The sequence below is a fragment of the Salvelinus fontinalis genome, chromosome 33 (genome assembly GCF_029448725.1).
Source record: "Salvelinus fontinalis isolate EN_2023a chromosome 33, ASM2944872v1, whole genome shotgun sequence".
Taxonomy (NCBI): domain Eukaryota; kingdom Metazoa; phylum Chordata; class Actinopteri; order Salmoniformes; family Salmonidae; genus Salvelinus; species Salvelinus fontinalis.
In genome coordinates, this window is record NC_074697.1 from 27,230,086 (window position 1) to 27,240,356 (window position 10,271).

Here is a 10,271-nt window from a genome sequence, read left to right on the forward strand (position 1 = left end):
TCCTAACTGACTTGCCAAAACTATAGCTTGTTAACAAGAAATTTGTGGAGTGGTTGAAAAATGAGTTTTAATGACTCCAACCTAAGTGTATGTAAACTTCCGACTTCAACTGTAGCTATGTTTGGTAAAGCGGGACAACTCAAAAAATTACTGAACTACAAAATTGAAACATAATATTGGCAACTTTATTAAATGTTTTTAATTAATAGGCTACTTGATGGTCAACAGATGCAAATGTATCATTCTCCACATTTAATGTCAGTTTCATTGAGGACTTTTCCCCATAACAGAAGCATGCGAGGGAGTTCCATAACTTCCATTATGCCATTGTAGTCTACCATTTGATAAAATAAATATGTTGAAATAACTATATCGCTGGAGTCATTGCAAATCAATTTGTTCCCCTTGTTTAGCCTACCTGGAGCTGGCAGACAAATTGAATAAATAGCCTATAACTTTTGGGTGAATTGTTGTGACCTTGTTATTATGCAATTATTAATGGCCATGTTAAATTAATTAAATTAGAAGTTATCAAAGCTCTATCGCAACTGACGATCAATTGCTATAAATCATTAGATTGACGGTAACAGTCAGTCAGATTAGGCTACAGGTAAAAAAACGAATTATTATTAAACACATATTTAATTCAGTGATTGGAATTACGGCCACATTCTCAGTAGCCTATTCCCGCAGATCATCGATGCTTGACTACCGTTCGACAAATACAAATATTCTCTCTATAATAATCTCATAATGTAGACTAGTTTACCCGCACTGTATCTATCTGCGAGCTGTTGGCTAGAGTTCACGTGCCAAGACCAGAGTAGGCACATTTTGCTATCGAAAATGTGATGGAAACACATTGAACTTTAGATTTTTATTAGGTACATAACAAATGTTGCGAAAAAGTGTATGTTGTGTGCACAACGTTATCGCGCACAGATTTGTATCTGCAACAAGTCCGTTTGGAAACATCACTGTTGGGAAAATGCTCATATTTCCTTTGTGTTATTCGCATTAGAAAATATGTTGCCAATTGGATGGAAACGTAGATTATGATGCATTTTCACACAAATCAACCCACCGTGATAATGGGGTTGTGTTTTGTGCTGATGGTCATCTCTCTTCACACACCCCCTGGGCTGAGGAGGATCCACCCTCTGGGCTTGCAGTCAGCATTGAACTCTCCAATGAATCATTAACTAATAACATCCAGGCACACTGGCAGGGAGGAACAGTCAGGATCAGCAAGAGGGGGGTGAAAGGTATATAAGAGGAATCAGGAGTGTCTATCATTTTCTTTACAGACTGTTGGACAATACAAGCAGCATTACAGAAGATAACAGCATCGGAGTAGGTCAATTCCATTATTGCCTCTTTGGCCCTTGTAGAACTCGGATAAGGGAGGGGAAATCAGTCTTAGAGTAGAGAAGTTGACCATTAACCCCAACTATTGATTACAGCTCTCTCCCTCTTCTAACCAGCTCTGCACTGCACTGTGGATCCTGACACCAAAGTTCAGTCACTGGTGGCAGAAGTACTTCACACTCGAACAAGAGGAGCGTCTCCCCTCCTCTGTAGTTTTATTTCATAATCCTCTTTTATTTAGCACTTTTTTTCGGCACTGCAAAAATCATGGCAACCGCAGGGTATGGATATTACCGCACCACCATTTTCCTGGCCATGTTTGTGGGCTATACGCTGTACTACTTCAACAGGAAGACATTTTCCTTTGTGATGCCCTCTCTCATGCAAGAGATCAAGCTGGACAAAGATGACCTGGGTAAGAGAAGCCTCACTATTGTCTTTTCCTCTGTTTCTGTCTTGCATGTCCCTAACAACAATTAACAACTAAAGTTTAGATACTGCTGATAGTGGTCTGACTGATTGGTTTAATTGAACGATCATATGGGGATACGTCAGTTAAGGCTTTGTATATGTTTATATTAGTACCAAAATCAATTAAACATTGTTCTGCCTCTGTATTGTGTGTACTACCCCTCAGGCATGATCACTAGTAGCCAGTCTCTAGCGTATGCTATAAGCAAGTTCATCAGCGGCGTCCTGTCGGATCAGATCAGTGCCCGCTGGCTCTTCTCCATTGGCCTGTTCATGGTGGGTGCCATCAACGTGGTCTTCTCCTGGTCCTCCACTGTGGCCATTTTCTCTGGCCTCTGGTTCCTCAACGGCCTGGGTCAGGGCCTGGGGTGGCCCCCATGTGGCAGGGTGCTGCGCAAGGTAGGACCAGGAAGTAACACTGTAGTCCACGGGATATGAAGTTGTCAGACACATCAAAATCAATTGCCTGCACTGTTAAAATACTGGTCAGTCAGTGTACCATTTTGTATATCCCTGTCCATTCAACACTAGTCGTGTCAAGCCATGAAGCACATCTCTAGTCTGATATTATGAAATGTCATTCCCTTCTGCTCCTCAGTGGTTCGAGCCCTCTCAGTTTGGGACGTGGTGGGCGATTCTGTCCTGCAGTATGAACCTGGCTGGGAGTTTAGGCCCCATTATTGCAACGTTGATGGCCCAGAGCTACAGCTGGAGGACGACCCTGTCCATCTCAGGCCTCTCCTGTTGTGTGGTCTCCTTCGTCTGCCTGCTGTTGATCAGGAACGAGCCCAAGGACGTGGGCTTGCCCAACATAGACACTGGGGGGGCCAAGAAGGGCAAAGCAGGTCAGAGCTGGGAGCTAACCTCATCTTGTCCTGTGGTTGAAACATTGCAAAACATGTGCGACTGTGACGTGCACAGGTTTTATTTTGAGCGCATGCCTTTTTGTGTATTGTCTGCATGTGCAATTGATTGTAAGGTCAGTAAAACTCTGTGTTAATGGACTCTGCACCCAGTGTGCCCCTCACATGCTGGCGTGAACAAGTTCAAGATCATGCACACTCTAAGTGATGTGCTAGTGTGACTGAAACCTCTCTCCCTTATCAGGCTCATCCAGTGATGAGACCACCTTCAAAGAGTTCATCCTGTCCCCCTACCTGTGGTTGCTGTCTGTGGGCTACCTGGTGGTGTTTGGGGTGAAGACAGCCTGCACTGACTGGGGCCAGCTCTTCCTCATCCAGGACAAGGGCCAGTCAACACTCATGGGTATGGAAGTCTGATACATTAAGACCTGCGTTTTCCCTCTGTTTTACGCAGGTTGACGTGTATTGTCATGAGGCATAACAGTGATTTGCTCTTAGATAGGCCAGCTGCAAAGTAAAAATTGGTTATAATGTAAAAATGTATTAAAACAAATATGTGCTTTTTGGTATTCATTTAAGGTTAGGGTTAGAGATTAGGGTTAGCAGTGTGGTTAAGGTTGGGTTTAAAATCCGATTTTATGACTTTGCCAGCTAGTGACCACTGCAGATTCATGACTAAAAATGCTAACCTGCCTGTTTTACCAGTATGCAATAGACTGCGGTTGATAACTCAATAATAACTGCCTCTTGTTAAGTTTGACTGAATGCAGCTCTTTTTCACAGGCAGTTCCTACATGAGTGCCCTGGAGGTGGGAGGCCTGTTGGGCAGTTTAGCTGCAGGATACTTCTCTGACAAGGCTGTGGCACAAGTGGGTTTACAGTGGCATCATACACTAATTCAGAGCTCTATACAGATCACTGCAGTGTTTGTAAGGTACTGTATTTCTTTTTGTACAGCAAGGCATGAAAAGCCATGGAAACCCCCGTCATTTTCTCTTGATCTCAATGATGGCTGGGATGTTTGGTTCCATGTATCTATTCCGTATCACTGTCACGCCAGACAGCCCAAAGGTATAGTGAACACATCATGTTCCATCAAAACTCCTTTCAGAGCCAATACACTATTAGACTGTTTGTTAGTTCATGTTTTGTTTTTTTATGTTATAAATTCAGATGTGGATCCTCTTCTTGGGGGCTACATTTGGCTTCTCATCTTACGGACCAATAGCCTTGTTTGGCGTGATAGCCAATGAGAGTGCTCCTTCAAACTATTGTGGAACGTCACATGCTATTGTTGCCCTAATGGCCAACAGTAAGTTTATCTCAACCAAATTGTCTCAAATTCTAATGAATGCTTTTCTCACATTTTTTGTATTGTATTCTGGTGTCTTGGCTTTACTAGCAGTACCAGACAGGTACACTACCCGGTCAAAAGTTTTAGAACACCTACTCATTCAAGGGTTTTTCTTTATTTTTACTATTTTTACATTGTACAATAATAGTGAAGACATCAAATGGAATCATATAGTAACCAAAAAAGTGTTAAACAAATCAAAATATATATTATATTTGAGATTCTTCAAATAGCCAACCTTTGCCTTGATGACAGCTTTGCACACACTTGGCATTCTGTCAACCAGCTTCATGAGTTAGTCACCTGGAATGCATTTCAATTAACAGGTGTGCCTTGTTAAAAGTTAATTTGTGGAATTTCTTTCCTTAATGCGTTTGAGCCAATCAGTTGTGTTGTGACAAGGTAGCGGGTATACAGAAGATAGCACCATTTGATAAAATACCAAGTTCATATTTTGGCAACAGCTCAAGTAAGCGAAGAGAAACAACAGTCCATAATTACTTTAAGACATGAACCTCAGTCAATCCAGAAAATTTCAAGAACTTTGAAAGTTTCTTCAAGTGCAGTCGCCAAAACCATCAAGTGCTATGATAAAACTGGCTCTCATGAGGACCGCCACAGGAATGGAAGACCCAGTTACCTCTGCTGCAGAAGATAAGTTTGAGTTACAAGCCTCAGAAATTTCAGCCCAAATAAATGCTTCACAGAGTTAAAGTAACAGACACATCTCAACATCAACTGTTCAGAGGAGACTGTGTGAATCAGGCCTTCATGGTCAAATTGCTGCAAAGAAACCACTAAAGGACACCAATAAGAAGAAGAGTCTTGCTTGGGCCAAGAAACACGAGTAATGGACATTAGACCGGTGGAAATCTGTCCCTTGGTCTGGAGTCCAAATTGGAGAGTTTTGGTTCCAACCACCGTGTCTTTGTGAGACACAGAGTAGGTGAACAGATGTGTGGTTCCCACCGTGAAGCATGGAGGAGGAGGTGGATGGTGTGGGGGTGCTTTCCTGGTGACATGGTCAGTGATTTATTTAGAATTCACGGTACACTTAACCAGCATGGCTACGACAGCATTATGCAGCGAAACACCATCCCATCTGGTTTGCACTTAGTGGGACTATCATTTGTTTTTCAACAGGACAATGACCCAACACACCTCCAGGCTGTGTAAGGGCTATTTTACCAAGAAGGAGAGCGATGGAGTGCTGCATCAGATGACCTGGCCTCCACAATCCCCCGACCTCAACCAAATTGAGATGGTTTGTGATGAGACGGACCGCAGACTGAAGGAAAAGCAGCCAACAAGTGCTCAGCATATGTGGGAACTCCTGTTGGAAAAGTATTCCAGGTGAAGCTGGTTGAGAGAATGCCAAGAGTGTGCAAAGCTGTCATCAAGGCAAAAAATATATTTTGATTTGTTGAACACTTCTTTGGTTACTGCATGATTCCATGTGTGTTATTTCATAGTTTTAATGTCCACTATTATTCTACAATGTAGAAAATAGTAAGAATAAAGTAAAACCCTTGAATTAGGTGTTCTAAAACTTTTGACCGGTAGTGTAGTTCAACAACTAAATCTGTATATCCTATTTATGAAAACCAGCCTAATTGACATTCCTGTATCATTCAGTTGGTGGCTTCTGCTCTGGACTGCCGTTCAGCACCATCGCCAAGCACCACAGCTGGGAAATGGCCTTCTGGGTAGCAGAGATCACTTGTCTCATCACTACCATCTGCTTTTTCCTGCTGCGGAACATCAGAACCAAGATGGGTCACATCCCCAAGAAGACTGACTGATCACTACACCAGCTCTCTGCTGTCAATGTGGGAAATTTAGGATAAGAATGTACATTCTTATTTATTAAGTGTTTTTGATTTGAAAAAGGCTCAATTGAATTGACGGGAGACATGGTCCTGTATATTCTTCTTTTAAGAGATGGTGAGACATGGAGTTGAGCGAGGGACTATTTATTTTCACTGAAGATGTATTCAGATGCAAATACATCAACCTTGTTGTGTTAACTATTTTCAATGCTCATGGCATTAAACAGATTCCAGATTCAAGTATTGAAAATGTGTCAATGTGATCATTTGAAACCAAGACACTTTATGGTCAAATGTACTGCTCACTTTTTAAATTGGCACTGTACACATCTCCTTATATGGGTGAAATGTGTTTAAATAGATAAGACTTGAATAAAATACCTTATGTTGTGGTTTTAGTTACTTCTAAAAAGAATTACATTGGAAAGAAAGACTAGAGATGATAAATGTTACATCGTGGTGTTTATTCTTAAAGTATATACAAAAACAAAACATTCAGTATTTACATTGTATCCCAGTATAGCATATCCTTCTCATATACAAGTTATTCAACATTAGTTCAGAAATATCAGCACTGCTTGGAGACATGTTGACCCATATGCAGTGTACTATAGCTTCCCAGTCACAACAAACATAATTCAATGGATTGGCAAAAAAAATAAGAAAAGGAACTGGAGCAATGGATACTCTGGATTTGCCTTCGTACACATTTTTCAGGGTTTTTTCAGCTCAAGATCCAGGTCCAAAGTTACCAGCTTTCTCTGCTATCTCCAAAGCACCCTTCAAATTCTGATCAAAGAGTTCACACCTGTAACAAGAGAGGGCAAAATATCTCACCATGGTTGCTCATCAATGACTTGGCTAACTGATAGAGATTCATGTGAGAGACAGAGGGCAGATATTTGACATGTGACAGTTACCTGATAGGCATCTCCAGAGAGTAGAAGGGGTTCTTGAGGGCGAAGTCTGAATAGATCTCGTAAATCTTCCTGAGGAGTGCGTCAATGCCAGACTGCCGGGGGTCTGCCAGCACAATGAACTTTATACCTGATAAAAAGATGTTGACACTGAGGCAGATTTCGTTTTTCAAAACAAGAGCATTGCATGTAGACATCACATACAGTGACTGATCGTGGTGTTTGAATGCATGGCTTTACCAGTGAGTGTCTGAAAACAGTGCAGTTTGAACATATCTGTCTCCAGCATCTCAATTCCTGAACTGCCAACTTCAGGGGACAGCTGTGAACCAATAGCAAACAACCTAGGAAAGAGTTCAATACAACATGCAGCAAGATCATGGAAAAGCCTATGTCACCATAGATAAATGATTTATTCATGTTAGAGCAGATAGGTGTAATCACTTGAGAACTGTAACTACTTACGAATGAAACATTGAAGCCAGCATCAGTTTTTCATTTGAACTCAAGCGAGCCCTACCGAACCGTATGGAGACCGGATAGTTTGTTGAGTCTTTCAAGTATTCGATGATCTCCTTCCCATCCGCCGTGAACTTGCCGTTGACATCCACTCCATTGATGGACAGTAAAGCATGGCCCACTAAATTAATAGAAGTATGCGTGGACAATGTTAACAATAAATATAAACATGCACAATGCAACATTTGAGTTCCAACCATGACATATTACCAGTTATCACTATATACATTGTGTAAGCCTTGATGTGATCAGTTGACTGTTGCTGACAACTTACTGTACCTCGGATTCCATCGCGTTGACCAAATGATACAACAACTTTCTCATCGTGGATCTTTAACACTAAATCTAAAGGATAGCTGAATGTTTTCTCTGCTTCTGCTCTCGGTACATAATTGTCATACTGGTAAATTAATCCCCCAGCCTTATTTACAACATACACACTGAATATCGCCATCTTTGCCTTTTTCTGCACAGCTGACGAAATTGTCAGGTGACAGGAAATATTTCAGACAAAATATAATACAATCTTCAACAGAGGAAACTTTAGCTGCGTGTTCATTCGTATTGTTTTTTGTTTAAGATCGCATCTATATTTATTTCGCAGATCTTTTCATTATTAATTCTAAAACCAAGAAATAGAAAAAAGTATAGAAAAAATAACTACATTTCCCAGTACCGTACTTCAACATCCGCATGTACGGGTTCTCTTAGTGGCTGGTGCACGGGTTGAACGTCCTTTCACTCCGACATCTTGACAGTGGGACATCATGGTAAGGTCTTTAGCGTGGTTTTTCATTAAATTCGATGGCGAACAAAACATTTGACTCTGAAAATGTCAGTCTGAATAGATCAGGATGCGTAGTTGAAAAATATACTTCGTCCTGACCGTGGTTGTGGATGGAATGGCTCAGTTATATATTCTAGTTGGACATGCTTGGTAGCTAGCTAACGTTACATGCGGCTGGCAGTGCTGATGGTGCACTGCATGACCAGACGACCATGGCCACATGTGTAGATATCTCAAGCCGACATTTCCCACCAAAATGTATCAATTGATGAGATTATGCAAACTGCACGCCAGTTCTCTGCAGACCACTATTGGCCTAACTGAAGCCGGTTGTTAACTAACGTTAACAGGCTAGCTTTTAACATGTAACGTTAACTAGGCCCTAGTTAGTTAATTCCGCATCAGTTGGATAATGGTACTGCGATCTGTGTTATTCCAGCCTCCTAAGGACGCCAAGGGGAAGGGGAAGGATTCTGGGAAGTCCAAAAAGGACAAGGATCCAGCCAACAAATCTGGAGGCAAAGCCAAAAAGAAGGTATGTCCTGGTATCAATCTTTTTGTGGGAGTTTAGATATTCCTTTGGGGTCATAATGGTGTAAATGTCAGGAGTGTGAGCAACATCAACAACTTCTCCATTTCCCCTGAGCAGAAGTGGTCCAAGGGAAAGGTGAGGGATAAGCTCAACAACCTGGTCCTCTTCGACAAGGCCACCTACGAAAAGTTGAACAAGGAAGTGCCCAACTACAAGCTCATCACACCAGCAGTTGTGTCCGAGAGGCTAAAGATCAGAGGCTCTCTGGCCAGGGCTGCCCTCCAGGAACTGCTCAGCAAAGGTAAACCCTGAACCCTATTCTGATCCTGATTCCCAACCATTGTTCACTCATAGGGAATTTGATGAAATTGGGAAGTAGTTGGGTAGCTAGATCTGACTTTAATGTAAGAAAAGTATGTATAGCAGTCACTGAACTCACATTTCAACATTTAGCTTTATTTTGGAGCCATAATACCAGAAGTGCGGATACTATTGCTTGTCAGAATAGGCAGGCACCCTTTTGCATGGATTCCTCCCTGGTTCACTGCTCTGTCAAATCTCTACAATAGTGTAGTTTTGTGGCAAGCTACATTCTGTGGCAGTCTTCTGAGAGGATGTATATCTGGTTAAAGTTTGAGATTTGCTACAGCGAAACCCAGTAAGTCTACAAGGCACAGACTATATGGGTCTGCCACAGAGCCAATGTAAAAAGATTTTTTTTAAATTATTTTTTTATACATCTGTTAAGCCTCATGTACATATACCCATGTTTAGCATTCTTCTCACTTGCCTTCCAAATGAAACACTAAATATTTCTGCATTACTACAAAGCGAACACTTTCTAATGCACATCAGTTCCCTTTAAAACATCACTTTTAACCCCAGTCGGCAGTGATCTTCCTTCAAGGGAAGAAGATACCAGCATTTTGCTACACCCACTATAATGCCTGCTAAATATGTCACCAATAAAATGTGATTTTGAAGATACGGTCGTTTTGGTAAACATTGGCTCTGATCAGTGACTAGGAAGACTGGCACTGCAACTTGATGTCTGCTCTTTCAGGATCATGTCTTGTGGATATTGCCTTAACTTGTCAGGGCAGTGAATGGGTCAGTTGCTAATGTTGGACCATAGAACTTCAATATCTGTACAAAATAGCTGACACGTTCCATTCTGCCTCCCCTCTAGGCATGATCAAGTTGGTGTCAAAGCACAGATCGCAGGTGATCTACACACGTAACACCAAGGGTCCCGAGGAGGAGGGTGGTGTTGTGGTTCCAGACAAGCCAGAGAAGCCTGAGAAGGCAGCTAAGGCATCAAAGGCAGAGAAGGCAGAGAAGGAAGAGAAAGCATAAACCGGTATGCGTTATGCTAGTACTCCCATTGGAACTAGCCAACATTCTTTTAAAAATAATTGAAGATTGCTCACTGCAATTCACTGTTGCTGATTTTTAGTGTTTTAGCATAAATGTAAACACATAACAACAGGGCAGGTTGGAGGACTACTGCTATGAATCCCATCTAAAACAATGTTTTTTTCAGGTTGTGCTGTTGTGATTCCTTCGTCCACATGTGTGATGTAAGGTGAATAAAATTCTGAAAATACATTTGCATTACATTTTTTTGTATT

At 41.6% G+C, this 10,271-nt stretch overlaps 3 protein-coding genes across 3 annotated transcripts; 2 read left to right on the forward strand and 1 right to left on the reverse strand.

Moving 5' to 3' along the window:
- Nucleotides 1-1,222: 1,222 nt before the first annotated feature.
- Nucleotides 1,223-6,128, forward strand: slc37a4a (solute carrier family 37 member 4a). Its single transcript, XM_055895471.1, has 8 exons — nucleotides 1,223-1,783; nucleotides 2,006-2,238; nucleotides 2,438-2,684; nucleotides 2,947-3,105; nucleotides 3,486-3,571; nucleotides 3,660-3,773; nucleotides 3,876-4,014; nucleotides 5,692-6,128. Exons 1-8 carry the CDS (start codon nucleotides 1,636-1,638, stop codon nucleotides 5,856-5,858), a joined length of 1,293 nt encoding a protein of 430 aa, XP_055751446.1. The 5' UTR covers nucleotides 1,223-1,635; the 3' UTR covers nucleotides 5,859-6,128.
- Nucleotides 6,129-6,328: 200 nt separating this feature from the next.
- On the reverse strand, nucleotides 6,329-7,809 carry trappc4 (trafficking protein particle complex subunit 4). Its single transcript, XM_055895474.1, has 5 exons — nucleotides 7,601-7,809; nucleotides 7,268-7,442; nucleotides 7,043-7,146; nucleotides 6,806-6,932; nucleotides 6,329-6,693 (listed from the first exon to the last, which is right to left on the reverse strand). Exons 1-5 carry the CDS (start codon nucleotides 7,773-7,775, stop codon nucleotides 6,615-6,617), a joined length of 660 nt encoding a protein of 219 aa, XP_055751449.1. The 5' UTR covers nucleotides 7,776-7,809; the 3' UTR covers nucleotides 6,329-6,614.
- Nucleotides 7,810-7,983: 174 nt separating this feature from the next.
- LOC129831910 (40S ribosomal protein S25-like) lies at nucleotides 7,984-10,248 on the forward strand. The gene is made up of 5 exons (XM_055895475.1): nucleotides 7,984-8,091; nucleotides 8,548-8,643; nucleotides 8,758-8,941; nucleotides 9,830-10,000; nucleotides 10,184-10,248. Exons 1-4 carry the CDS (start codon nucleotides 8,089-8,091, stop codon nucleotides 9,994-9,996), a joined length of 450 nt encoding a protein of 149 aa, XP_055751450.1. The 5' UTR covers nucleotides 7,984-8,088; the 3' UTR covers nucleotides 9,997-10,000; nucleotides 10,184-10,248.
- Nucleotides 10,249-10,271: the final 23 nt, after the last annotated feature.

Coding starts and splice junctions, on each gene's coding strand:
- LOC129831910 (XM_055895475.1), top strand. Junction 8,644..8,757: donor GAGGCAAAGCCAAAAAGAAG/GTATGTCCTGGT, acceptor TCCCCTGAGCAG/AAGTGGTCCAAGGGAAAGGT. Junction 8,942..9,829: donor CCAGGAACTGCTCAGCAAAG/GTAAACCCTGAA, acceptor CCTCCCCTCTAG/GCATGATCAAGTTGGTGTCA.
- slc37a4a (XM_055895471.1), top strand. CDS start 1,636: ATGGCAACCGCAGGGTATGGATATTACCGCACCACCATTTTCCTGGCC. Junction 2,239..2,437: donor GTGGCAGGGTGCTGCGCAAG/GTAGGACCAGGA, acceptor TCTGCTCCTCAG/TGGTTCGAGCCCTCTCAGTT. Junction 4,015..5,691: donor TGTTGCCCTAATGGCCAACA/GTAAGTTTATCT, acceptor TGTATCATTCAG/TTGGTGGCTTCTGCTCTGGA.
- trappc4 (XM_055895474.1), bottom strand. CDS start 7,775: ATGGCGATATTCAGTGTGTATGTTGTAAATAAGGCTGGGGGATTAATT. Junction 7,147..7,267: donor CTGGCTTCAATGTTTCATTC/GTAAGTAGTTAC, acceptor ACTCTTTCCTAG/GTTGTTTGCTATTGGTTCAC. Junction 6,694..6,805: donor TCTCTGGAGATGCCTATCAG/GTAACTGTCACA, acceptor CTCTTGTTACAG/GTGTGAACTCTTTGATCAGA.